Raw genomic sequence first — 25742 nt, 5'->3', positions numbered from 1 at the left:
CTGAGTCGCCAGCGGGAAGGAGGAGCAGCTCTGGGGAGCGGGAGGGCAGCGCGGGCGGCGAGCAGTCCAGGGCCCCACGGGAAGCGGAGGCCAGGGCGCTGTGGCCTCCGAGTCTCCCTTCCCCATCTGGCCGCACCGTCCCTCTGCCCGTCACTGCCCGCCCTTCTGGTCCCCACCAGAGCCTGCGGATCACACAGAGGGACCTCAGCTCCTTCCCACCTGGCAGGAGGCGGCAGGCCTGCCGGGGCACACGCAGCCTGCAGGGGTGGGCAGGCACGCCAAATCCTCTTTCCAGGGATGTGGTCACAGTGGTAGAGACACAGAAGCTCCCAATTAGGGGCCTGGACAGGATCCAGAAGCCCTGGGCCTCTGCCAGCTGCAGACTCTTCCAAATCCGGGTGTGTGCACAGGGAGAGGTGGGAGGGAGCGGTCAGGATGGAAAAGACCCAGAACCCCAAGCCCAGCCGGTTGACCTGGTTTCTAGGCTGGGCTCTGTCTCCCGGGCTCCTCCGTGGAGGGGGAGGGGGGGCGGGCGGAGGGTGGTGGCCAAGATCTCTGCAGAGCTTACCACATGCCAGGCCCTATTCTCCACACTTTGCGCCCTTTCCAATCCTGTGCGATGGTCACCCTTTTTATGCCCATTTTACCCATGAGGGAACTGAGGCCTGGAGCCATTAGGTCACTTGCCCCAGGTCACACCATTGGCAAGCAGCCCCTGAGGCATGTTCCTCACCATGCTGCTCCCCAAAGCCCCATGTGGTGGGCCTCTGCCCATCTCTCCAACACCCCCCGTCCCCCAGCCCCAGAGCTCAGTACCCCCAGTCCCACTGCTCACCAGACCTTCCTGCCCCAGGGCCTTTGCCTGTGCTGCCCTCTACTGAGAATGCTCTTCCTGTGGCTGGCTCTCCACACGCTCTTCAGGTCTCCAGGAAATGCCACTTCTCCAGAGACATTCCCTGACGACCCACCCTTCCCCTCAAATCCGGACCTCTTACGCTCCTCTGATACCTCCTTCTTTCAGGAAAGCCCTCCCAGGGTTGTAATACAATGGTGAGCACCGAGAGCAAGGCCCTCCCTGTGCCCTCACCCAGGGGACAGAGCCCCGCCACCAGCTTTCACCCCCAGGGTCATCCTGAGCCCTCACCTCTCTCCTGCCTCTTAAATACACATGAACTCCTTGAACGGTGCCTCAAGCTAGCTGTCCCCCCACGTGGTTGGAAGAACTGGCCTCTCTCGGCCTCTCCCCACACCCTCCCTGCCCCCCTCCATCCTCAGGGAGCCTCTCCCGGAGTGAGCACCCTGCAGGGCAGTAGAGAAACCAGAGTGGCTTCAAAGACAAGCCCGAAATTGAAGACCTGAGGGCAGGTGACACACAGGGAGCCACTGCTCCAAGGGGTGCCTGCCACCTCTCTGTCTCTCTGGAGAGCAGGCCAAGGGGAGGCCCCGGAGGGCCCTGGAGGGACGCCTTGGCCCTGGTCTGCTGCCGGGGGCGGAGGGGGGCAAGCTCGAGGTCTGGGGACCCAGGCGGTGGGGAGGCGTCTGTGGAACTCCACAAGCACTTGTGTACTTACGTTGGGATTTTACCTACGTATTGACCAGGTGTACGTGAAAATAGCACAGCACTCAAAGTGCACATGGGTGTAGGAGGAGCCGTGGGGCCCAGCCCCCAGGTCCCCAGCCCTGGGAGAGAGCCGCCTATCCTCCTGGCACGTCCCCCCCACACCCTTCCTTCTTCCCCTCAGGCCCCTGCCCTGCACTCTCCCTTTCTTCTGTCTTGCACAAATGGGAGCCGACTCCAGCACCTCCTGGGACCCCGTTCTCACTCGCCACCCCGGGCACCTTTCATGTAGTTCCATAAAGAATGCCTGCAAAATACTCCATCGTAAGCATGTGCCAGAACCTATTTAACGAGTCTCTTAATGACTGGCACTTGGGTTGCGTCCCGTTTTCGGCTCTTCTCAACAATGCTGTAATGAATAGCTCTAGACAGACATCATTTCGGATGGGTGCTAGTCTGTCTCTAAGACAAATATCTCCCAAGGGACTGCCAGGCCCGCTGCCATGTGCATTGTTCTGGACAAACCGGGCATTCCAATGGCCACACCCACCTGCCGCAGGGGGGTAGGGGGGCCACGGGAGTGGCAGGGAGATGCAGGCCCTCTTCTAGAGCGCCTCTCTGTCCTAGGAAAGGACGTGCCCCCAGGGGCTTCTAGCTTCTGGTCTCGGAATCATTCCTTCCAATGATATTTTATGCAGAAGGTTGAGAAGCAAAAGAAAGAGTAGGGGTTTAGGCTGGGGTGCAAGCAGTGGGGAGCAGCTGCTCTATTGTCTGCCATTCCCACGACGCCCTTTGGGGGAGCTGGGAAGGGAACAAGAGGTATTGGTGTACCCCGGGGATGGCAAAGCAAGAAGCCAGTTCTGTCCCCTGGGGCCAAAGGGACAAGCAGGGAGAGTGTGACCGGAGCTGAGGGAGACCAGAGAGAGGAATCAGAGGGCTGAGGCCTAGCGCAGAGGCTTCTCCAGGCGGCCACGAGGGAGGCAGTGTCACCTGGCCACTGCTGCGCCCAGAGCGGCTCGTGCCCATTTACTTGAAGAGACGAACCTTAAATTTTCAGGAATTCTGTGAGCCAGTTGGTGAACACACTCTTGATTAAAAATGATATAAACTTACAATTAATGAGTCAAATTCAAAACAATGATAATCCGTCCTCAGAACTCCTCACTTTCTGATGATCTTGCTGCATTTTTTTTTTGTCATTTATTCATGAGAGACACAGAGAGGGAGGCAGAGACACAGGCAGAGGGAGAAGCAGTCTCCCCAAGAGCAAGGAGCATGATGTGGGACTCGATCCCAGAACCACGACCTGAGCCCAAGGCAGATGCTCAACCACTGAGCCACCCAGGCGCCCTAATCTTGCTGCATTTTGCGACAAGCTGTGGTCCTGAGGTCATCCACATCCACCTGTCTGTGCGGGGGCTGGACTCCCTGTCCGCCTCTCCCCAGCTCAGCCTGCAGAGCACCAGCCACGGTAGCTTGGGACTGACCTGGTGGCAATAGCGACACCACAGAATGTGGCCAACACTGCACTCGAGGGCTTTCCCTTGTGCTCCCTGAGGCGGGCTGTTCAACATCTGCCTGCCTCCACCCCGCCCACTCCTCTCCCCTCTGCCCTCTGCCCTCCTGCCCCTGCCTTCCATTGATGGAACAGCTGCTCAGGGCACCGGGCTCCCGGGGCTCAGAGCAGGACAGGGAAGGTAGGGAACAGATGTGGGAGAAGCCGATGGAGAACAGTTGGCAGGGACACCTGGGTGGCTCAGCGGTTGAGGGTCTGCTTTTGGCTCAGGGAGTGATCCCGGGGTTCCGGGATTGAGTCCCGACTCGAGCTCCCTGCATGGAGCCTGCTTCTCCCTCTGCCTGTGTCTCTGCCTCTATGTGTGTGTGTGTGTGTGTGTGTGTGTGTGTGTGTGTGTGTATCATGAAAAAAATAAATAAAACCTTAAAAATAAAAGAAGAAAACAATTGGCATGCCGGGCCCCTCCCGTCGGGCGACAAAGGCACCTTGGGATCCCTGTCTCCCTCCGTGTGGGGTGGATGTTTGTGCAGGGTCTCACCCTGCAGCTGGGATCGGGCCAGTCCACTGGGGAGACTCGGGCCACTGCTCTGATTACGTATCAGATGATGTCAGACCCGTGTACCAGAGCCCTTCCACCTTTCTGAGCGTAACGATAGCATCTTTTTACTCCAAGACAGCGGTGTTCCCATTCTGCCTGACTCATCACCAGCACACTGACGCCGAAGCTGCCTCAGAACCCCTGGATGGTTTGTGGGAACACAGGCTGCCAGGCCCACCCCGCCGCCCCGAAGTTCTGACCCAGTGAGTGCGCCGTGGCCATGCAAAGAATGCATAATTTGGTCTTTCTCCCAGCCGCCTGGCCAGAGCTCCTCAAACCTTTGTAATTTTCTGACTGACAAATGTGCTTGGAGCATCTTTTATTGCAGATCATTGAACTTTGACCCCAGTGTGGACACACACGCTCTGGTCAGATCTTTCCTGGGTGACCCTGGGCGGCTCCAAGGGCAGCTTCAGGATGAGACCAGTCTCCAAAAAGACCATGATTCAGCCCCACCCCTCATCCTCCTGGGAGGGGAGATGGAGCTCATGGTCCATCCTGCCTGAGTGATGAAGTGTCCATAAACGTCCCTACGGTATGGGGTTTGGAGGGTGTCCAGGCTGTGGGCATATCCATGTGCCAGGGGTTTGACACACCCCAGCTCTACGAGGACAGACGCTCCTGTGCCCGGGACCCTCCCAGAGTTCACCCTGTGTATCTCTTCATCTGGCTGTTCATCTGTGTCCACAGTAGCCTTTGTAATGAATCACCAATCCTAAGTAAACTGTTAATCTGGATCCTGTGAGCCTGCTCTAGCAAGTTGGTGAACCTGAGGAAGGGGTCATGGGAACCTCTTATTGTAGCCAAGTCAGAGTGTGGGTAACCGGGGGCCCCAGCCCCTGCGATTGATGTGTGCCATCAGGGCATCTGTGGGGCTGAGCTCTTAAGCTGCAGGGTCTATGCCAGCTCTAGTTGGTGGTGGAACTACGGGACACCCAGCTGGCAGATGAGAATCAGTCAGTGTGGGAAACACCCACACATCTGCTGTCAGAAATACCAGGGGTTTGAAATAAAGGAAAGAAACTGTTTTCCTCGACAGTGAGTCTGAGATGGGGCCTGAGGATTTCCTGAACTCTCACGAGCTGATGCCTGACAACGCACTGCCCCGAGTGGGCCAACCCGTAAGGCTCCTGCCCCACAAATACAAAGCGTCTCATTGCATTATCTCACTGAGCCCAGGCATGTGACCAGGTGGACCAAAGGGACCCGCACTGGCCAGGGTTTGCATTGATGGAAAGGCCAGGTGGCTGCAAAGAGGGGACCCAGCAAGGCCCAGGACACGGGGAGGATCTGCACAAAACACTCGGGATCCCTCTGTGAGTGGGGCCTGGCTCAGGAGGAAGAGGCCTTGCCTGCTCACGAACCAGCAACGAATCCAGGCAGCAAAGGCCCGCCTGGATTAACGAGAGAAGTGAGGAGTGGCAAGAGAAATGTCGATGGAGAGGGAAGTGATCATATAGGGGACAGAGACATGGGGCCACCAAGGCAGAGGGATTCAGGCTCTGGGGAGGAGGAGTCTGAGACAAGCAAAGGAAGGCAGAGACCAGAGAGAATGTTCTGTGTGATTCCTTTTATAGCAAGTTCAGGACAGGCAACGCAATCCTATAGGGAGAGAAATCAGACAGAGAGCTGGGCGTGCTCTACACCTTGGCCATGGTGACGGTCACACAGGCGACAGGCGTACACGTCTGCAGAACTTTGTCAAGCTGCACGCTTAGGCCATGTGTGAGCTTTATTGCTGCCTGCATGTCCACCCGGCCTCGGCCTGACCGATCCAGTTATTCCACGTGTACCGAGGCCTCCCACATGCGAGTTCCTAGCTTGGAGTGGAAGCCGCCATCCCCCACCACAAGGCAAATTCGGGGTGCTCAGGAGAGCTCAGGCTTATAGGAGGCAGGAGAATATGAGCCAAAGCTGCTGGCCAGGGTCTGGGGGACATCAGCAGGTCATCAAGATGCACTAGTGAGATTTGAGAGGCCCAGGAGGCTGTCCCCAGGAGGGCAGTGGAGGAACGTGAGCTCCGGGCAGAAAGAACAGTTCGTCCAGGAGGACAGAAGTGACGTGTCTCCAGGGAACCATGAGCCTTCGGTCTGGCTGCCATGTGCGGCTCGGGGTGGGAGAGAGCCGGAGACGCGGTCCAGGGAGATGAGCAGGGCTGCTGGGGGAGGGCCCTTGACTCCTAAGGGCAGAGGCCACCTTCAGAGCGCTGCAGGCCACCGGGTGTGTGACGGGGCTGGTGGGGACCAGCACAGTGGCGGCTGCAGAAGCCCAGACCAGGTGGGCACAGCTTCCGGAAAGCCACGTGTGGTTTCTAATACACTTGCATAGTCGCCCTCCCGATGACCCGCGGTTCCACTCTACTCCAAATAAACAAAAGCAGATGTCCACACGAAGGCTTGCCTGGGAACGGTCACAGTGAAAGCTGGAAATAGCCAGATGCCCAGGAAATGGATAAGCCAGCTGCGGTGTACGCAGACGGTGGAACTGTGCTCAGTAATAGAAAAGAAGGAACCACCGGCCCACACATCCATGCGAGTGAATCCCAGGGCCAGGAAGTGGGGCACAAGATCCAGACACAAGGGAGGACATTCTGTGGGATTCCATGGATGTCAAGATGAAGAGCAGGCAAGCCTAATGCATGAGGACAGAAGTCTGAAAGGAGGCTGACAGAGGGAGGGGCCCTGGGGAGGCTTCGGGGGGCACTGGGCATGTTTCCTGCGTTGACCTGGCCGGTGGTCACGGAGGCAGCACATGTGCAAACCTCGGTGTGCGCTGCAAATGTGTAGGTTATAATTTACACCTCGTTCTATAAAATAATGATAATGCAGGTGCACAGAGCTGCAGGGGGTCCGGGGTAAGGGACAGATGAGGGATGTGAAGGGCGAGGGCATAATAGGACTTTGTGTCCCATTGCTCTGGACCTTGGGGAGGAGGAGAGACCACACCCACAGGCCCTATGACCTTTCTTCCCACTGCACGCCTCACCCGCTGGCACTTTGACCTGCCTGTCAGCCACCTGCATCCCCACAACACACACGCACCATACATACACACACTCCCATGTGTATACACACAACACACTCCTACTCTGCCACGATCACACACACACACACACACACACACACACACACACACACACAGCATCCTGGAATCTGGCTGGTCCTGAATGGAGCTTCTTCCTAGGAACAGGAAGTGGCCATGACCTTGCTGCGGTCCTGGGACAGCTGCCACAGCCCCTGACACATGCTTACCCTCATCTTCCCAACCACCTTTTCATACTGCAGGCCTGATCCCGTCACCCTCTTCTGGGATCTTCCCTTTGCTCTCAGGGTGGAAAGACCAAACTCCTTCCGTGGTCACCAGGCCTACACGATCTGGCTCCTGTGGCTCTGACTCCTGTGAGCCACTGCTGCCCTTACCCAGGCACATTCAGTTTCTCAAAAGTCTCCTTCCAGCCTCAGGGCCTTTGCACCTGCTGCTGCCCTCATCTGCAAGGCTTTTCTCCCTGGTCAATCCTTACCTCTCTGTGCCCGGCCCAGTTGTCTGTCTCAAGACAGCTTTTCCTGACACCCCCAGATAAGTCCATTTGTGATAACATACCTATGCCCTTACCTCCCCACTGAGTCATCAGCTCTTTGAAGAAAAGATCTGTGATCTTTCTCCCTCATTATATGTCCACTTCTCAGCACAGTGCCAAGCAATAAATTCCTATGGATTGAGTCACTGATGGGTGGGAGAGCTTTGAGCTCCCTCCCCGGAGGTCACAAACATTTGGAGGGAGAAACAACACATGAGCAGATTTCTGAGTTTCTTCACCAGGGAGATGGGGCGCTGGGCTCGTGGGACAGCACCCTCTGAGCACAGACATCCTCGTGCCCCAGGATTCTGGGCCTCACCATGTGGGTGAAGGAAACGTCTAGGTGCTTGGTGGACCATAGAGATCTCAGAGCGAGGAGGGCACAAGAGCAGCTGCCTCCTGGCTGGTGACACAGCAGCTGCCCCCCTGATGAAATGGAGGGTGGAGGTCAGAGGTTCCAGAGAAGGAAGAAGGCCATGGCGGCCCGGACTCAGGTCTGCAGGCCCTGGCGGCCAGAGGTGGGCAGGCCCATCCTTGCACAGACTCATGAGGGGAGTAGAGCCAGGCCCAGCCTGATGGCTTTTTAGCCTCCCTGCCTTGAATTTCCACCATTCAAGCAGCATCGCCTCGGGTGCAGGAATGGTCCCGAGGTGAGGCTGGCTGGGGGTCTCTGCTCGTGCGGTAGATATCTCGGCAAATCTCCCCACCCCCAAACAGCCAGGCCGCTCCTCCACCTCCAACCAGGCACCAAGCACGCAGAGCCTCCGGGGCCCTGCCCAGACCTGACTGTGCTGGTTGGCAGCCCCCCAGTGCTGCAGAGGGCAGGCAGCAGGGGGGTCAGGTGGCGGGCTGCCCGGCATGCTGGGGAGAAGTCAGTCCAAGGGGCCTGGGGCCTGTCGGGTCCTGCTGGACGCTGCCCTGTCAGCAAGGTGGGGCTCCCGTCTACTCACTCGGAGAGGTGCTTCCGTCCCAGCCACATCCCCCACCCCCCAGCACTGGTGCCAGTGCCCACATCCCACTGTTGGACCAACCCATCCCATGTGCGGGTGAGGACCGATCCTGCCGTCGCCCTGCCCAGGCTGCTGGTCTGTGGGTGGTGAGCATGATGGTGGCGGTGGCGGCGATGGTGATGGTGATGGTGATGGACGTGGCGGTGACGAGGACCACCAGCCCGAAGCCAGCTGTGGTTCTGCTTGGTCTTGGGGTGGTATCGAAGGAGACTACATAGGTCTAAACTCCTCAGACCCCAATCACTCACCAAGAGGGCTGTGTGTTGAGCTCAGGGAGGAACCAGGCGCTGGGGTCACAGGCTGCCGGGCTCGGCCCCTCACCACCCCTCCGTCCGCTCGTCTGTGAATGTGCCTAATGAGGGTTCCCGCCGAGCCCTGGCCCCAGGGTCCGGCTACGGTGGGCTGCGTGATGCTTTCATCATCCTCACAGTGGTCTCGGCCTTCTACTCTCCACCCGTGAGCCCACCCCACTTCTGTCCCCATCCCCGTCCCTCTGTCCCCGCCATCCCCCGCTGTCCCCATCACCGTCACCTTGGCCCCAAGGCAGGCAGGCCTCTACGCTGCGTTGTCAGATCCTCATGGCATCTGCCTGAGGTCTGAGGGGGCTCCAGAGCCGCAACCAAAGGGGGACGTCACCGGTCCCGTGAAGATGCGTCCTCTGAGCACCCCTGGGCTCCACCTCAGAGCAGGACAGCCTCCTCATGGGGTAGTCGGGGTGCAAGCATCTCAACAGGCTTATGGGAACAGGGGATGGCTCCATCCTGGCCTCCCCTCTCTCTTCCATGACCTCCTCTGATCCCCAGACTTTTGACGTCTTCTCTTTGCCAACAGCACCCACACTTGCACCCCAGCCAAGACCCCTTAGCTCCCACACCCCAGCCTTCTGTGGCCAGCTGGGGAGGTCCACAGAGGTCCACCTCACATGGAATGACGGTGCCTAACCACCCGCTCCCAACCTCTCTCCTTCTCAGGCTTCTCAGCCCAGCAAATGGCCCACCACCAGGAAAATACTCTTGGCGCCGCTCTGCCCTTGCTCACCGCCGTGGGGCGCTGCACACCACATTGGCAGCCTGAGTCAGCCTTGCTGGGGAGGGGGCTGGGAAGCCTTGCACTCACAGCTTAGGGACTGGCCTGCGTGCAGATAAGGGCCCTGCTTCCTGAGGGGTGGGTGCTTCCACGCTGAGCAGGACACCACTGCTTATTTTCTAGCGCGGATCTGTCACCAAGGCCCGCCCGTGCCGGCTCCGCAGTGGGTCAACACCCCATCCATCCTCCACCCACATGCCAGTACCTTGGTCTGAGGCACCTTCGGGTCTCACTGGACAGGCCCCCACTCTGCCCAGGGCCTCTGGGGGCTCCCCACCCCCTCCCTACCTTCAACCCCTCAAATACAGCAGCCCAGCTCCCACTCCGGGGGCTTCTCCTGGGAGCACCCTTGCCCTGCACTCCCTCACCTCCCTGCCCCGATTCTCTGAGTGGCCAAGTGCCACTTCTCCAGATGGAGTGCCGCAACACCCACTGCCCCTGAATTCCCTCCAAAGCCCTTGTTTCCCACTCCAGACACTGGGGCATGGAAGCGTTTGATGGCTGTTGTCTGGTCTGGTTCACGCACGAGGTGGGCTCTGTCGATGAACAGAGCTCGTGTTCATAAAGCACTAGGTATGAGCCCAGTGCTCGGGGGCCCGGGAAATGCAAGCTCCAGTACCCCCACCTTAGTCTGAGCAGCAGGAATGGGGACAGCTACAGAGTTTTGCCCAGAACCAGAGGAAAGCAATGCAGGGCCTGGCGAGCAGAGTAGGGGGCCTGGAAGGGGGGCAGGGACCGAGCGAGGAGGCCTTTCTAGGTCAGCTAGAGGGGCCTGCCTCTGTCTGAGACCTGGGTGGGCCCCAGGGCGGTGGAGAGCCCCTGGAGGTGGTTCAGCAGGGGAGTACAGGCTCTTGTTTGCAATTTGTGAGCTTCTCAGAGGTTTTGCAGCCACGTGGGACCTCGGAAGGGAAAGGACAGGGCCCTGGCGCCCCAAAGTCCCCTTCTTAGGACTTCTGTGCTTCTGTGCACAAGCAGGGTTCCGGGAAGAATCGTGCAAAATGCTTTTGGGCTGTTCTCTCATCCTGTCCTGTCCCCAGGGAAGATCTGGTCACCTGACACTAAGTTAAATCCCTGAGGCCCTGACCCCACCTGTCCGAGAAGGCAAGGCCCCCAGGGTTTGTAAAACCTGATAACAGGGGCAAACATGGCTTTTTTTTTAGCAGCGTGTGGGCCAAAAGAAACAAAGACAGTGGTGCCCCTGCTCCCAGGGCCAAGGGGCAACAGCCACAGATGCCAGAGAGAAAGCAGCTCAGCAGCCCCGACCCGCTTCTGAACCCTGGCTCCAGGACCATACCCTGGGGCTAGGATGAGCCATGCACCCGCTAGAAGGGCCTGGAAGTTTGGCAGAGGGGCTGGTTAGACGTCCCTGCCAGCCTGGAGTCTACAGGGATCCCCCACACTGCAAGCACACCTGTCAGGGTGCCGAGGAGCTGGGGCTCACAGATTCGGCAGGACCCTCAGAGGTGGGGACAAGCAGGGGGCCCCTGGTGTCCTGAGGAATGAGGTGCACGCTAAAGCCTCAACCCCGGACCACAGGTTACTGATGGATTCCGAGCTAGTAGAGAGACAGGGGCAGGACCCCGGGGCCCAAGCCTGGGTTCACCAAGAGTAGTCCCGGCAGATGGCTGTCATGCTTTGCCTTGCTCCGTCTGCGGGCATAGAGAGAGCCTTTGCTGGAATTCTCGTCCTTTCCTTCACAAGTTCAAAAACCCAAGGGAATCCCCCTGGAAGCATGATAAAAATGCAGGTTGCAGGTTCCCCAATCTAGTGTGGCCCGGGCTTCTGCATTTCTAATAAGTTCCCAGGGGCTGCTGCTGCTGGTCTGGGGACCACATTTTCAGAACCCCCGCCCTCAGGGAAGTTTGTGGGGGACAGGGACACGGGCTGGGTGGCTGGAAAAGGAGCAGGCCAGAGCCACGTGCATGACTGCCCAGAATGAGAGTGGCTGAACTGGGGTACACAGAGGTGAGGGGTGTCCACCACCCCTTGAGGCCCCACAGCATGCCAGGCAAATGGGCTCCCTGAGGGGACAGGTATTCTATGGTTAAAAAGACTGGGGCTCAGAGAAGCCAAGTAACCGACCCAAAGACCCATAGCTTGTAAGCTCCAGAGCTGACGCGCCACCCAGAGTCTCTGAGTCCACAGGCCCTGTTCACTCAGCCCTCTGCCAGCCGTGGAACCGTGTCTACGGGAGGGAAGGTCCCTACCGGGGTGCACAGAGCTCCGCCTTCAGCCTTGGCCAATTCACAGCTACCATCTAAGATTTAAATATCCAGAAGGCCTGCCAATCCTTCCATATGGTAGGAAGCATATGATATACAGAGGGCTCTATTCGCGCTCAGAAATGTTTTTAAGAGTCTATCAGGACGGTCTGAAAGCAACAAGACTCTTTAATTCATTCGGTCAATATTATCTGAGCCAGCGCTGGGTCCCAGGCCGTGCTAGACGCCTGCCCCGCAGTACAGCGGTGAACAAAACAGAAAGTCTTTGTCTCAAATGTTTTTTTTTTTTTAAGCTTTTATTTATTTATTCATGAGAGACACACAGAGAGGGGCAGAGACACAGGCAGAGGGAGAAGCAGGCTCCCTGCAAGGAGCCCGATGTGGGACTCGATCCTGGATCCCAAGATCATGCCCTGAGCCAAAGGCAGATGCTCAACCGCTTGTCTCAAATGTTTTCCTCATGCTGATTACCGCTGTTTGTGACACAAACGTAACGGAAACGAAATCCGTCTGAGATTCCTTGGCCTCGGCCCCCCGCCTCGCTGCGTCTGCTTGCCCACCCCGTTGGGTTCCTGCCCCCGGGGCCGCGGGGCGGGTGGGCACCACCTCAATTTCCAGCCGGCTTCTCCTGCTCCCATCATACCGAGCTTCCACGTCGCTTCTGACTCCCAATCCGCTCTTTCCAAAGGCTACAGAGTATTTCTGTCCGGGCTTTCGCCACCCCTCGATGCCCCGCGGTCCGCAGCGGGCACAGAGGTCGCGCGCAGCCTCTGCCGGGGCTCTCAGTGCTGTGGCGGGGTCTCCCGGTTTAGCAGAGCTGATCCCCACGCGGGGGTTACCCCGGGACTGGAATGACTCGCGGTGTGGCTGTGCAGATGCGTGAGACGAAATGCCAAGGGGACAAATGTCAGGTCCTCCTCTGAGTTCAAAAGTCAGTGGCATAGAACCGAGTTGGGGAAACCGAGTCACGGTACATGAGCAAGGCGACAGTGAGGTTCGTCCAGTGGTTGAGTCGGTGGTGCTTTGGGGCTCCTGGCGAGACCGCCACCGGGGTCACCAGCTCTCCCCTGCAGTCCTGGTGATCTGGCTTTTCTGAAGATGTATTTCCATGCGACTGCCCAAAGACTGTGGCCCCCAAAGGTCAGGCCGCAGGCTGGGAGGGGCACTAACATGCTGGGCCCCTCCACAGGCCAGGTGGTTTCCAGGCTCTGTTGATTCAGCTCATCCTCCAGCGGCCGCAGTGAGGCCTCTGGCCCCACTGGACATGCTAGTTGCAGCTAAAGCTCCCCAGGGGTCTGCTGCACCCCAGCCCAGCGAGGTCAGAATCTCTGGGACTGCAGATTCTGGCACCAGGCGATTCCCATGAGCCTCAGGGATGAGAAGCTGCTGGGCCGTCTGCATCCCACACACGAGGCAAGTCAAGCTCAGACGGCTTAAGTCACTTACCCAAAGCCACACAGCTCAGAGTGATGGAGCCAGAGTCCCCATTTGTCTGACTGCTGGGCTGGACCCACTCCACCCCAAACGTAGGGCAGGCACGTTCACTCTCTGGCTATAACTTACCCCCTAGTTTCTAAGGAGAGGAGGGGTGAATCAGGAAGCAGAGAATGTGGCTACAGGATGGGGCTGAGCACCCCTTGCAGACTCGCCCCTGGGGGCCGACTCCACACTGTGCCCGCGTGGCTCCTGACCTCCCCGCTTCTCTCCATGGGAAGAGGGGACCAGGCCTCCTCCAACTTTGACCTGAATTGTATCTGTGGTGACTCCCTGGGTCATGAACCCACACTGGGCCAGTCCCTGGAAGCTCACACCACTGTCCTAGGGCAGCCAGCATGGCTCTGCCACCAGAGTGTGAGTCCCTTCCGCCACCTGATTGGGAAGAGTGGCCTTGGGCAAGTCCCCCCACTTTCTTCATCTGCAAACTGAACTTGTTATTGAAAATATTTGCCTACCCCCTGGTTGTGGGGAGTCAGTGAGATAAGGTGGTGACAACCCTTTGTAAGTGGTGAAGGCAAATATTAGCTTTGGTGTCACGTGCCGGAAGGGCCCGGGCTCCTTGTGCCAGGGCACCTGGTCACAGTCCCACTGTACTGTGTGTGGTGACCTGGGGCTGCATTTTACCAGGACCTCGGCTTCCTCACCTGCAGAGTAGCACCGCGCAGACTCTCCTCACTGGGCCAGCGCACAGATCAAATGCTCCAGTCCCCAAAAAGCTTTACGTGTGGGCACCTCAGAAAGAAGGTGGCCATGGGGGAAGTTAGGCCGTTCTAGTGAGTTCCCCAGGCCGTGCCTCCGTGCTCCAGGCAGGAATGAGACTTTGTTCCTTTGCTCGTTCATTGTCTGCCCTTTCCCTGGAAGCACCCAGACCCTGCAGTCCCAGCCCTGGGTTCAAGCCCCAGTTCTGCAGCTCATGTTGTGTGAGCTGAGGCTCAAGATTGGCCTCTCTGAGCCTTAGCTGTGTGTAAAGAACATTCCGTCTCCATTTGGTCTACAGCCTGGAGGTGTTCAGCCAGTGGCGATACTATGGGAGCCACCACGAAGGAGGAAGGAAGAGAGGGGGTCCAGGAGCAGCCCCTGGGAATCGTCTTAGGATTTTTTGTAGGGAGAGAAAAATGGTTGTTTTGATATGGAGGCACACAGGATCCTTTCAATTCCAGGACCCCCAGGGAAGCACCCTGAGGCCACCATAGCCTCACTTCCACTGGTTCCTCAGCTCCCAAGCACCTGCAGGGAGTTTAGGGGAGCCTGGGGGGCCGGTGGAGGCTGCTGCATCCGAGTTCCTCTTTAGTGCGGGACCCCTCCCTCAGCTGTCACCGCCTTGCAAGTTCAGTGCCCCGATGGCCAAACTGGGCTCAGGAGGGACACACCTCTCCCAAAGCACCCTGCCCCGCTGCTTGCAATGTTCCAGGTGCCCTATCTGTGTCGTTTCCCAGGGACTGAGAGCGTTCCTGGAACACGGCGGGGCTTTCACTGCCGCTGCCGATCCGATCCGGGAATTGGCATGAGCAGTGAGCAGCAGGTGTCCACGTCCAGTGGAAGCTTAACCAGAGCCACATGTGGAAATTTCCCAGCCGCCACGTTAAATACATAAAAAAAAACCAGTAGAAATTAATTTTAATACCTTATTTAACCTAAGACGTCCAAAATATTTTCAGTTTGACACGTAATCCATATAAACATCATTATTCAGATGTCTTACCTTCCTTTTTAGGCACTAACTCCTCAAAATCTAGTGTATTTTTCACTTACAGCTAGATTTGCCAAATACCAGCTGCCCAGGTAACTGAATTTCAGATAAACAATGAAAAAAAAAGTGTGTGGTTTTGTTTTGCTTTTACTATAAGTATATCCTATGTATTGCATGGGACATATTTACACTCAAACTTCTTTCTCAGCTGAAATTCAGGGGCCTGTATGTGTCTGTAATTTTATCTGATACATCTTGCAACCCTAGTTTCAGCACTTCTGCATCCGGAGGCTTACCAGCCACCTTAACTCATGGTGGAAAAGGGGACAGGGCAGGTATGGAAGGATCGAGGCACCCAGGAGAGTCCGAGAGAGCCAGTCACCCAAAGTCAACCTGCAAACACCTGCCTGGTTCCTTCCTTCTCCAGGGCCCCCAGCCACCATCCCTTTGTTGCCTGTGACATATCTGTCTTTGTTTTGATCGAGCTTTTTGGAAGCAACTCAACACATTCTACTTCCCACCATCTCCTGGCTGAAAAACAGGTGACAGGGAAGAAAGTCCACATCTCCAGCCCCATGATTCTCTGTATCAGCAAATTTTCAGGATCCAGAAAAGGGGCCAGGGCCAACAGGAGTGGCAGGGCAGGTCTGGAGGGAGGACAGGCCAGACCCAGAGATGGGAGACCCAGGAGCCCACCTCCTTCTGGGGCTTTCCTCCCTGCACTCCGAGCCTCAGCCTCACCCTCAGTGTGGGCTGAGACACTCCAGGTGTGAGTCTCTGATTCTGAGTTGTCTCTCTCTGCCTCAGTTTACACATCCAAACACACTGGGAAGTTGCAGACCAAAACCCTGGGATGGGGAAGTGGACACAGCCAAGCGGCTGCTGGGGAAAGATGCAGCCTGCACAAGAGGTAGGTCACAGGGAAGCTGCCCTCCCCAGGCTGTCCCTGGGCTCCTGGCGTGCGGAGGGGGGCGGTGCATGTTCAGAGTGTCGGGAATGTTGGAAACAAGGCCACAGCTGGAATAGACAGAGGGCCAAAGAGGTAGGCCACAGCCAAGGTCACACAGTACGCCTCCAAGGGGCTAGACGCCAGCTGGGGAGCTGGGAACCAGAGCAGTGGGCTTCCCCACTGGGTCACATGCCCCCATAGGGCACTGCTCCCAGGACCCCAGGAGAAAAGGATGATGAATGCCAGTTTCCCCTGGGTAGGAGGCAGCAAGGGGCCAGTGCCTGACCGGAACTCACCCAGCCCATAGGGCTGAGCCCGGAACCCCTCTCACCCAGCACACCACAGGCAGGCTGTGGCCCAGTCTGGCCCATCCCATGATTTGTGGGAGACCGGTACAACCGGAACACAAGCGGACACTTCATCCAACAATTAATAAGGAGGGGTTTTCTTTTATTTTTAAAGATTTTATTTATTTATTCATGAGAGACACAGAGAGAGGGAGAGACACAGGCAGAGGGAGAAGCAGGCTCCTTGAGGGGAGCCCAATGTGGGACTCGATCCCAGGACCCTGGGATCACGACCTGAGTCAAAGGCTCAACCACTGAGCCACCCAGGTGCCCCTTAATAAGGATTTTAAAATGGGGACAGCAGAGCATTAAACCGAGTGCAGGGCCCTTCTGAGAGTGGGTTGTGGACACAGAGCACATACCTATGAGTCTCCAAGGAGGAGAGCAGAGGCAGGAGAGAGGTGCAGGTGCCCACCTGGCCTGGTGCAGTCACCCTCCCAGCTTGTGTCCCCTAATCTCCTCCCTAAGCCCAGGGTCTCCCTCCTCAGCCTGGCTTTTCATGCTGCCCACCCATCCATGGGTTCACCCACCCTAACGCCTCCCTCCCTACACCAGGTCACCTCCCTCCCTCCCTCCTTCAGACTCTGCTCCCCACCTCCTGTCTATCTGTCTCTGAGGGTCCCAGCAGGACTCTGCATCCTCAGAGGTATCTTTCATTGGTGGGATGCCAAACCCTGTCCCTGAAAGAGCCCTACAGTCTAACCTGGCCCCTGACCTCCTCATCCTCCCTCCCACTTTCTGCACTCTGCATATCCCAGCCCCAGACCCCACACTAGGAGAGAGATTGCACAAACTCTCCAGGGCACCAAAAGCATCCCATAACCGAGACCCACGGTGTTGCGTTCCTGTGATATTTTTTGACAATCAAGAGTAATGCCAAAAATCCAAGATGAAGAAAATAGCAAAGTTTTAAATAAAGACAGCATTAGTATTCTGATTTTTCTTCTTGCATCAGGCTCCAATATGGCTCAGCACGACACTGTGACAGATCCTGTTTGGTTCTGAAATTTTAATGTTTCATTTCTCTTTCACTTTTTGGCATCACTTTTTATTTTTTTTTTAAGTTTGTTTATTTATTTTTAAGTAACCTGTACATCCAACCTGGGGCCTAAACTCATGATCCCAAGAGCCACATGCTCCTCCTGTGAACCAGCCAGGCACCCCTAATTTTGATTTTTTTTAAAAATTGCACTAAAATACTATTTTCTTCATCACTGTTTTAGGTGACCCCTTAAATTTTGCATGCAAGGCGAGTGCCTTCCAGGCCTCCCACAGCCTCCCCAGGCTACACGCTAGTCCCCAGACAGTAAGGGATGACGGGGTGAGCAATCCTATCAATGATGAAAATCACAACTGATGTGCACCAAGGTCTACCGCCACATAGTGTTCCAGCTCTGCCCCTTCCTCCCTTCCTTCCTGAGCACCTACTATGTGCTCAACACCATCCTAGACTCCCATAGAGCAGACACGGAACACTTCCCTGTCCACACAGAACCCACATCCGGGGCTGGGGAGTGAGACAAGGAAATAAGAAGTAAGGGTCAGCAAAATGCGAGGTGATGCAGAGAAAAAAAATAATTGAGTTAGGAAGACGTGAACCAGGGAGGCGAGAGCCGCACCCACCCCAGGGGGGGGGGGGGGGCTGTTCGCTAGCCCCATTCCTCAGATGAGGAAACTGAGGCAGCTTGCCCAGGAAGTGGCAGGGCCGGCTTCTACCCCGTCACCCTGGGCAGGCTGATCCAGAGAGCTTTGAATTGGGTGTCGAGTATTGGGAGTCACCGAGGTTGGGGCAGGGGGGCGCCAAGCGCATCCAGGGGGTCTTTCTCACCTTGAGGGCCACCTCCCCAGGAGGGAAGGCTGGGCTGGCTGGGTCGGGGCCCTGGGTCCTCCGTGTGCTGACCGAGCCCCGGCCCCCGCCCCCGCCCCCGCCCCCGCGGCGGGGCCCTTTAAGGCCGCCCGGGTCTAGTGCAAGTTCATTCATCCAGGCGCCCCTGCTGACTCACGCTTATGAAAGTGGTTTTCTGGCCCCGCCCCCGCCCGCCTCCTCCCGGCCCGTGAAATACCCCGGCCTCTCGCCTCGCACCGGCTCCTCGGTCCCCGCGGCGGCGGCCGGCTCGGCGGAGGCTCCCGGAGCGCCCCCCGCGCCGCCAGGTGAGTGGCCGGGCCGGGCCTGCGGGGGGAGGGGGGCGCGGGGCGGGGGAGGGGCGGAGGCGCCCCGCGGGGCCCGGCCCGACGCTCCCGCCGCGCCTGCCCGGTGCCCGCCCCCGCGGCCGCAGCCGCCCCGCCGCCCCGCCACGTGACGCGCCTCGGGCAGGAAGGGAGGCGTGGCCGCCCCGGGCCTGGGTCCCGCGGGCTGGGCGCTGCTCCGTCCCTGCCCTGCAGCCCAGCGCGGCCGCCCGGGGTGCGCGGGGTGCGCGGGGTGCTCGGGGTGTCCGGGGTGCTCGGGGTGCGCGGGGTGCTCAGGGTGTCCGGGGTGCTCGGGGTGCGCGGGGTGCTCAGGGTGTCCGGGGTGCTCGGGGTGCACGGGGTGTCCGGGGTGCGCGGGGTGCGCGGGGTGCTCGGGGTGTCCGGAGTGCTCGGGGTGCTCTGGGTGCGCGGGGTGCTCGGGGTGTCCGGGGTGCTCTGGGTGCGCGGGGTGCTCGGGGTGCGCGGGGTGCTCAGGGTGTCCGGGGTGCTCAGGGTGCGCGGGGTGTGCGGGGTGCTCCGGGTGCGCGGGGTGCCCGGGGTGCCGAGCGCCGGCTGGGCTCCGTGGAGAGGGCCCCGGAGGGGAGCTGCGGCAGGCGGCCCTCGTGGGCGGTGCCCCCCGCCCCTGCCGCGGCCTCCCTCACCTCGGCTCCTGCCCCGGGGCCTCGCCCACTGCCCCCCGCCCGCCAGCAGGTGCTGCAGGCAGGACCGGCGCTCGTGGGCTCTGTCGGGGGCATTCCGGGGCAAGGCCCGGCCCCACCGCGGTCTGCGCCCCCAGCCGGGTTAGGAACACCCTCCAGGGAGGGGCGGGCTGGGGGCGCCTTCAGAGCCAGGCGAGCCGAGGGCCCCGGCGGTGCCGGTGAGTGCAGCCCTGCCCGCGTCGAGGAGGCTGGAGCCTCAGGGAAATACCTCATCATTTAGAGCTGCCGGCGCTGCCAGCTCCCCGTGCTTCTGTGCTTCTGAGAACGGCCGTCTGTCCTCTGAGCTGTTTTCAGCTGGCACTTGCCGTCTTCAGCCCGGAGGGACTCAAACAAAAACTTAGCATTTAGAGTTGGCCGTTCCCAGGCCACAAAACTAAAGTGCACAAATGAAAATGGAACTGGTCTCAGACTGTGGGCTGTCAGTTGGCGGGGTGAGGGTGCGCAGTCTTCCAAGGTAACCAGAGCCCTCAGCTGCTGGGGGGCCTCAGGATGCTGCCCAGGAAGTGACCTCTGGGTGGTGACCTCATGTGTATGGCATCTAGAGGCTTCCGGGAAGGAGCACTGGACTTGGAGCCCAAAGCCGTGGTGGTAAATGGGACCCTCCAGCTCCCGGGAAGCACGACAAGACACCAAGGGCTCCTGCCAGCCCCTCTCACCCAGGAGAGGGGGGAGGGGACCATCAAAGGGACAGAAAAGGTGGAGGGCGTGGCCCAGAGTGGGGATGCTCCTTTTGCGGAAGCTCTAGGGAGTTCAGGTGGATTCAAGCCTCGGGGGTCAAACTCTAGGTCTGTCACCCACTGGCTCTGTGACCTTGGGGGCATGGCCTCACCTCCCTGAGCCTCAGTCTTCACATCAGTGAAGTGGGTGGCCGTGAGAATTAAAATTGTAGGGCATAGGGAACTCTCAGCAAGGCCATCACGTGGGTCCCCAGAGGGCAGTAGAGACTTGAGGTGGGGCCCTGGGGCTGTGAGGGAAATTCCAGAAGAGAGTGTCCCCAGGACCACCAGGGTCCCCCAGTGCCCAGCAGGTAGTGAGAAACTGTTGAACGTGGGCCCGTGGCCTCCTTGCCAGCACAGGGGACAGAGCAGAAGGGTGAGCAAGGACAGATGGGTAGGCTGCGCTGTCAGCCTGGCTGGGCTCAGCCTCTGGCAGAAGCTGTCACACCCTGTCACCCTGTCCTCCCGAGCCCGGCTCACTGACCTCACTGCCCTATCTATAATATGGGTCTGAGTGTAAGAGTACATATAACAGCCCAGTTAAATGAAGATTAGTTAGTTAATGTGTATAAAGCGTTGAGAACATGCTTGGCACCTAGCCAGCTCTTCACAGACGTGCAGAAATGCTGGCCCTTTGTGGTGTTGGTAAGTGGTGGTGGTGCCACCCCGAAACCCTCGCCCCGGGGCAGACAAGCACATCCCCTACAGGGAACCAGGTGTGGAGAAGGCCACTCAGTCCCTGATGCCACCTTGTTCATCTCCTGGGGACCTGGGGCTCACCCAGATAGGAGGAGGAGGAGGAGGAGGCCGTCCATGGGCCTGGGCCCGGGCCCCAGCGGAGGCAAGGAGGGCAGTGCTCAGGGCACCTGAGAGCACCGATGAGGGAGTCCATGACACACACCCCCGCCGTGCCACTTGCCGGCGTGTCTTCACCTCTGAGCCTCACTGTCCACCTGCCAGCGGAGGAGGTGACACGGTTCAGCTCTCAGGGTTGCCCGACCCAGTGCTGTCACTTAGGTGTGAGCCCCTTAGAAACTGTAAAGTGTGGGGAGAAAGGCCCGTCGTCACTGTGAGAGCTGTTCCTTGTCCACCTGCTCGGGACCTGCCTGGGGGTAGATGCTGGTCATTGCACATATCAGATGTCATATTCCGGCCGTGACCATGTTTTGTCACCATTCAATATTGCTTTCTTTCTTTTTTTTTTAAATAATGTGAATTAGTTGCCCACTTTTCTGAATCTGAGAATGCACATAAAAATCCAGCTTTCTGCCTTCTCTGGAAGAATTCTGAAGGCAGTGGCCCTGGGCCCCCATCCCTCGCTGCTCTGGGTGGTCCAGGCCATGTGACAGCCCACTCCCTCCTGCGCGCGCGCATGAGAGAGAGAGAGAGAGAGAGAGAGACCCTGGGCTGAGCCCCAGGTCCCCCTGGGGCAGGCCAGTGGCACGCACAGTGGCCTCGGCACCACTTAGCCCTGGGTTTCAAAGCCAGCTGAGCAATCTGTGCGCCCTCTCTGGGCTTCAGCTGACACGTCTGTGCAGGGGGAGTCGTAACTGACTGTACTTTCTGCGTGGGTCAGGGTGAGGAGGGCGTGAGAAGTAGCTAGGTCAGTGCAAAAAGCCACACATTCCTCACACGCCCGTATGGATGTTGCCTTGTGGCCATCAGGACAGCACGGGATGGGGGCAGTGGGTGAGGCCGGAGGCTGGTTTGGGGGACGTGGTGCAGGTGGGTCTGGACCCTGCCCCCGCCTGCAGCCCCAAGAACTGGGTTGAGGGCCCTATGAGTGATGGGATGTGGGCCTGTGGCCAGCAGGGGGCGCGGGTGTCCCAGAGACGAGCAAGTTTACAGGCCTCTTCCCTTAAGGGACTCTGGCTTCCAAAGTTTCAAGTCCACCTGTTCCAACTGAGCCGCTGAGCAGCCAGTGAGCTCCGGTCCTTTCTCAGGGGCACATTTGCTCCAGCCAGTGCATCACGGCCATTACCTCACTGTGTCCCCCAACAACGCTACGGGGTAGAGAGCATCATTATTCCCATTTTATAGATGAGGAACCAGACCCGGAGAGGTGCAGGAATGGGCCTGTAGTCACCAGCTAGGAAGCACCTTGCCAGGTGATGGCTCCAGAGTCCCCCGGCCACACCAGAGACCTGAGGGCTAGATTGGGGGGTGGGTGCTGTGGTGGTCACAAAAGTGCTAGGCAGGGCTTGCCCCCAGGGGGGCACAGGAGGCCTTACAGAAGATGCACCATAAGCTTTGGGTACTGTTACCATCTGCTGATGAAATGGGGAGAGTGGGGTGAGGCCCAGAGATGGAGGTGGCTGCCTGGAAGAGGGGACCCCGTCTAGCGGGGCTGGGGGGGCGTGGAGGCAGTTTGTTTAGAATAGAACAGGTGTAAGGAGGAGAGAAGGAACAGAAGAGTGGCCTGATATGCCTCAGCAAGGACCTTGGACTTGACCCTGAGCACCACAGGCCAACACCCTGCAGCCTATAGATGGGAAGTGAGTGCATGACACCGCAGGCTCACCCAGTGGCTCTTCTCCCCCCTTCCCCCAGGTCAGCTGCCAGCTCCGAGCTCCACACCAGCCACAGCCATGAGCAACTGGAGGAAGGACCACCTCGGCACCAGCGCCTCGGAGCCCCTCCCTGTCCTCATCATCGGTGAGTGCACCCAGGGCAGAGAGGGTGCTGCTCTGAGCCCCTAGGGTGGAAGGTCAGGAGCCAGGCAAGCCCAGGCCGGGCCTTTCTTTACAAGAGCGGTATTTTTTTTTTTTTAAAGATTTTATTTATTTATTCATGAGAGAGAGAGAGAGAGAGAGAGAGAGACAGGCAGAGAGAGAAGCGGGCTCCTCGCAGGGAGCCCGATGTGGACTCGATCCCAGATTCTGGGATCATGCCCTGAGCAGACGGCAGACGCTCAACCGCTGAGCCATCCAGGTGTCCCTAGAACGGTCTTTAAAATTGGCCATTGAGCATTCACTCCGTGCCTGGTGCTAGGCCTAGCAATTTGCAAAACATCATTCCCTGGAATCCCTCCAGGAAGCCACGAAGCCAGGGCAGGATGATCCGCTGAGGTTGCCCAGGAAGGGTGACGGGGTCTGGTCCTCAGCCTGCAACGGTCCCCATGCTCACCCTCTGCCTGGCACTGTGCTAGGTGCCCAGGTAGGGGGACGCAGCCGAAGCATGTGGTTCCTGTGCTCAGGTCTGCAAAATGGGGGATAGGTGGCCCCTCCCCTCTGCACGCAGCAGGTTGAACCATATGAAATGGCCATTTCTGTAAATCAGAAGCAGTTGAACATCAGTGATTGCATATGGTTTGTCCCAGTGGCCCCCTACGACGGGTATTATTCTCACAGCACCAGATAAGAAGTCGGGGCAGGGGGAAAGACAGATAAGAATAGAAGCCATGTCCTGAGGGTAAATGCCCAAGAAGTGCCACAGATGAGCAGTGTGACTCATTCGAGCTTGGGGACTGGGGGCCCCACATGGGCTTTGTACCCCTCCGTAGCCTCCCACCCCCCGCCCCCACATAGCAATCTATACTGTAATCTTTTACTTGTCTAACCAGCCAGACTGTCAGCTTTGGAGGACAGGACGAGTTCTTAAGTGATCTTAGAATCTCTGTCACCTTGTTGTGTGACCACAAGCAAGTTACTTAACCTCTCTGAGCCCCAGCTTCCTCAAGTATGAAAGGGGGGAAAGAGCAGCCTGCACCTCACTAATGTCACTGGGAGGGCACAGTGAGGTAATGCACTTCATGTGGGGCCCGATCCAGTAGCCGCATCTCTCTCGTGTCTTATTATTTTGTTGTTAAAATCTCTGGACACGGGACGCCTGGGTGGCTCATGGTTGAGCATCTGCCTTCGGCTCAGGTCCTGATTCCAGGTCCCGGGATCGAGTCCCTCATCGGACTCCCTGCAAGGAGCCTGCTTCTCCCTCCGCCTGTGTCTCTACGTCTCTGTCTGTGTCTCTCATGAATAAATAAATAAAATCTTTAAAAAATAATAAAATCTCTGGGCACATAGTAGGCCGTCAAGAAACATCAGTGCGGGCAGCCCCGGTGGCCCAGCGGTTTAGCGCCGCCTTCAGCCCGGGGTGTGACCCTGGAGTCCCGGGATCGAGTCCCACATCGGGCTCCCTGCATGGAGCCTGCTTCTCCCTCTGCCTGTGTCTCTGCCTCTCTCTCTGTGTGTCTCTCATGAATAAATAAATAAAAATCTTTAAAAAAAAAAAAAAAAGGGAAGAAACATCAGTGGTTAGCATCTGTTACTTCACTGTTGCTAAAGTACTACCCAGGAGGCACTCAACAGTCGTTGGTTACTTTGTTACTGTCTTATGCACAGTGCAGGGACATGCAACTGGCTTATTGTTTTTTGTTGTTGTTGTTTTTTGTTTTTTTAAGATTTTACTTATTCATGAGAAACAGAAAGAGAGGCAGAGACACAGGCAGAGGGAGAAGCAGGCTCCATGCAGGGAGCCCAACGTGGGACTTGATCCCGGAATCCCGGGATCACACCCTGGGCTGAAGGCGGCTCTAAACCACTGAGCCATCCAGGCTGCCCTGGCTTATTGTTTTAGTTTGATTTTTATGAATAAGGGGCAAACCAATGAACCAGTCAGGTCAAGACCAAAGCCCTCAGTGCTGGTGGTCTCTGGCACCTGAAAGCACTGCCCTCTGACCCCACCTCTCTCCGCAGGCAATGGCCCCTCGGGCATCTGCCTGTCCTACCTGCTGTCTGGCTACACCCCCTATGTGAGACTGGATGCTGTCCACCCACACCCACTGCTGCAGAGGAAGCTCGCGGAGGCTCCGGGGGTCTCCATCCTAGACCAGGTGGGCCGGAGCTCTGGGGGTGGGACGGGACACGCCCACCCGGGGCAGGCAGGGCAAAAATAAAGACACACGTTTGTTAGACACAGGACCAAATGGGGAACACGCACGACCGCAAAGTCAGGCAGGGAAATTGTGCAAGAGGAACCAGGGCTATCTCTTGAGACCAACAAATTCCATACCTGCTTCTCTCACATCCCCTAGACCGGTGGGTGGGTCTTAACCTGCTCTCCTGGGCACACTTGGCAACATCGGGAGACAACGTCGGTTGTCACAACTGGAGTGGTGGCCCCACTGGCTCACAGGGTCCCGGCCCAGGGATACCATTTAACGCCCTATGGTACACAGGAGCGTGCCCACCACAAAGCACGAGTCTACCCAAACGTCAGTAGTACCTAAGTTGAGAAATCTTGCCCAAATACTTTGGTTTGCTACACCCCTGCCCAAGAGGGCCCACCAATCCTCCATCCATGCCCCTTGCCTTCCAGAAGGCCACTCATCGTCCACTCCCTCTACTTCCAACATCATTCATCCTCCTAGCCCCTCCCACCTTTAAATTGGCTGATGAGGAAGTAAGCTGGTCCAGATCAGCAATTTTCGAAATGCCTCCTACGGGACTTTAGTTCCACAGACAAAATGCTCCTACCCCAGTAAGTGTTGGCAAAACTCAATGTATAAAGTCAGCTGCAGGACTTGTCAGAGCCTTTACCGCATTGATGGGCATTATCTCCTTCTGGGAGGCAGCATTTTCCAAGCTTGCCTGACCTCCCTGATGTTAGGCTGAGGGTGTGAGACTGGGCAACCTTGTGCCATTAGCGCCTCTGACCTATGCACCACCTCCAGGACCTGGATTACCTGTCCGAAGGCCTTGAAGGCCGGTCCCAAAGCCCTGTGGCCCTGCTCTTTGATGCCCTCCTGCGCCCGGACACAGACTTTGGGGGAAACATGGAGTCCGTTCTCACCTGGAAGCACCAGAAGGAGCGAGCCATCCCCCACATGGTCCTAGGCCGGAACCTGCCTGGGGGAGCCTGGCATGTGAGTGGGGGCTGGGGGAGTATGAGGGGGCCTTTGGGCCTGAAGTCAAGGCCTCCCATGCCCTGCCTCCCTGCCTCCTTGTTGGGCTGGGGCTAGGAGAGGCCTGGACCAAAGGTCTTCTTTTGCTCTCAGTCCATCGAAGGCTCCATGGTGACTCTTAGCCAAGGCCAGTGGATGGGGCTCCCAGACCTGCAGGTCAAGGAGTGGATGTGCAGGAAGCGAAGGTGAGGA

General features: G+C 58.0%; 1 protein-coding gene across 4 annotated transcripts in view; it reads left to right on the top strand.

The window, feature by feature from the left end:
- The window catches only part of OSGIN1 (oxidative stress induced growth inhibitor 1), a 33920-nt gene that overhangs the window by 4495 nt on the left and 3683 nt on the right, over positions 1-25742 (top strand). For 2 of the 4 annotated variants that reach the window (XM_038538168.1, XM_038538171.1), the window contains exons 2-6: positions 15562-15664; positions 22202-22306; positions 24343-24479; positions 25320-25511; positions 25644-25735. In XM_038538168.1, the coding sequence (XP_038394096.1) occupies positions 15562-15664; positions 22202-22306; positions 24343-24479; positions 25320-25511; positions 25644-25735 (629 nt within the window). Of the gene's footprint in view, positions 1-15561; positions 15665-18077; positions 18202-22201; positions 22307-24342; positions 24480-25319; positions 25512-25643; positions 25736-25742 lie in introns of those variants that run through there. The other 2 variants (XM_038538169.1, XM_038538170.1) reach the window with 2 other exon arrangements.

Source organism: Canis lupus, chromosome 5 (genome assembly GCF_011100685.1).
Source record: "Canis lupus familiaris isolate Mischka breed German Shepherd chromosome 5, alternate assembly UU_Cfam_GSD_1.0, whole genome shotgun sequence".
NCBI classification, from domain to species: domain Eukaryota; kingdom Metazoa; phylum Chordata; class Mammalia; order Carnivora; family Canidae; genus Canis; species Canis lupus.
This window is presented reverse-complemented; position numbering and strand designations above follow the sequence as displayed.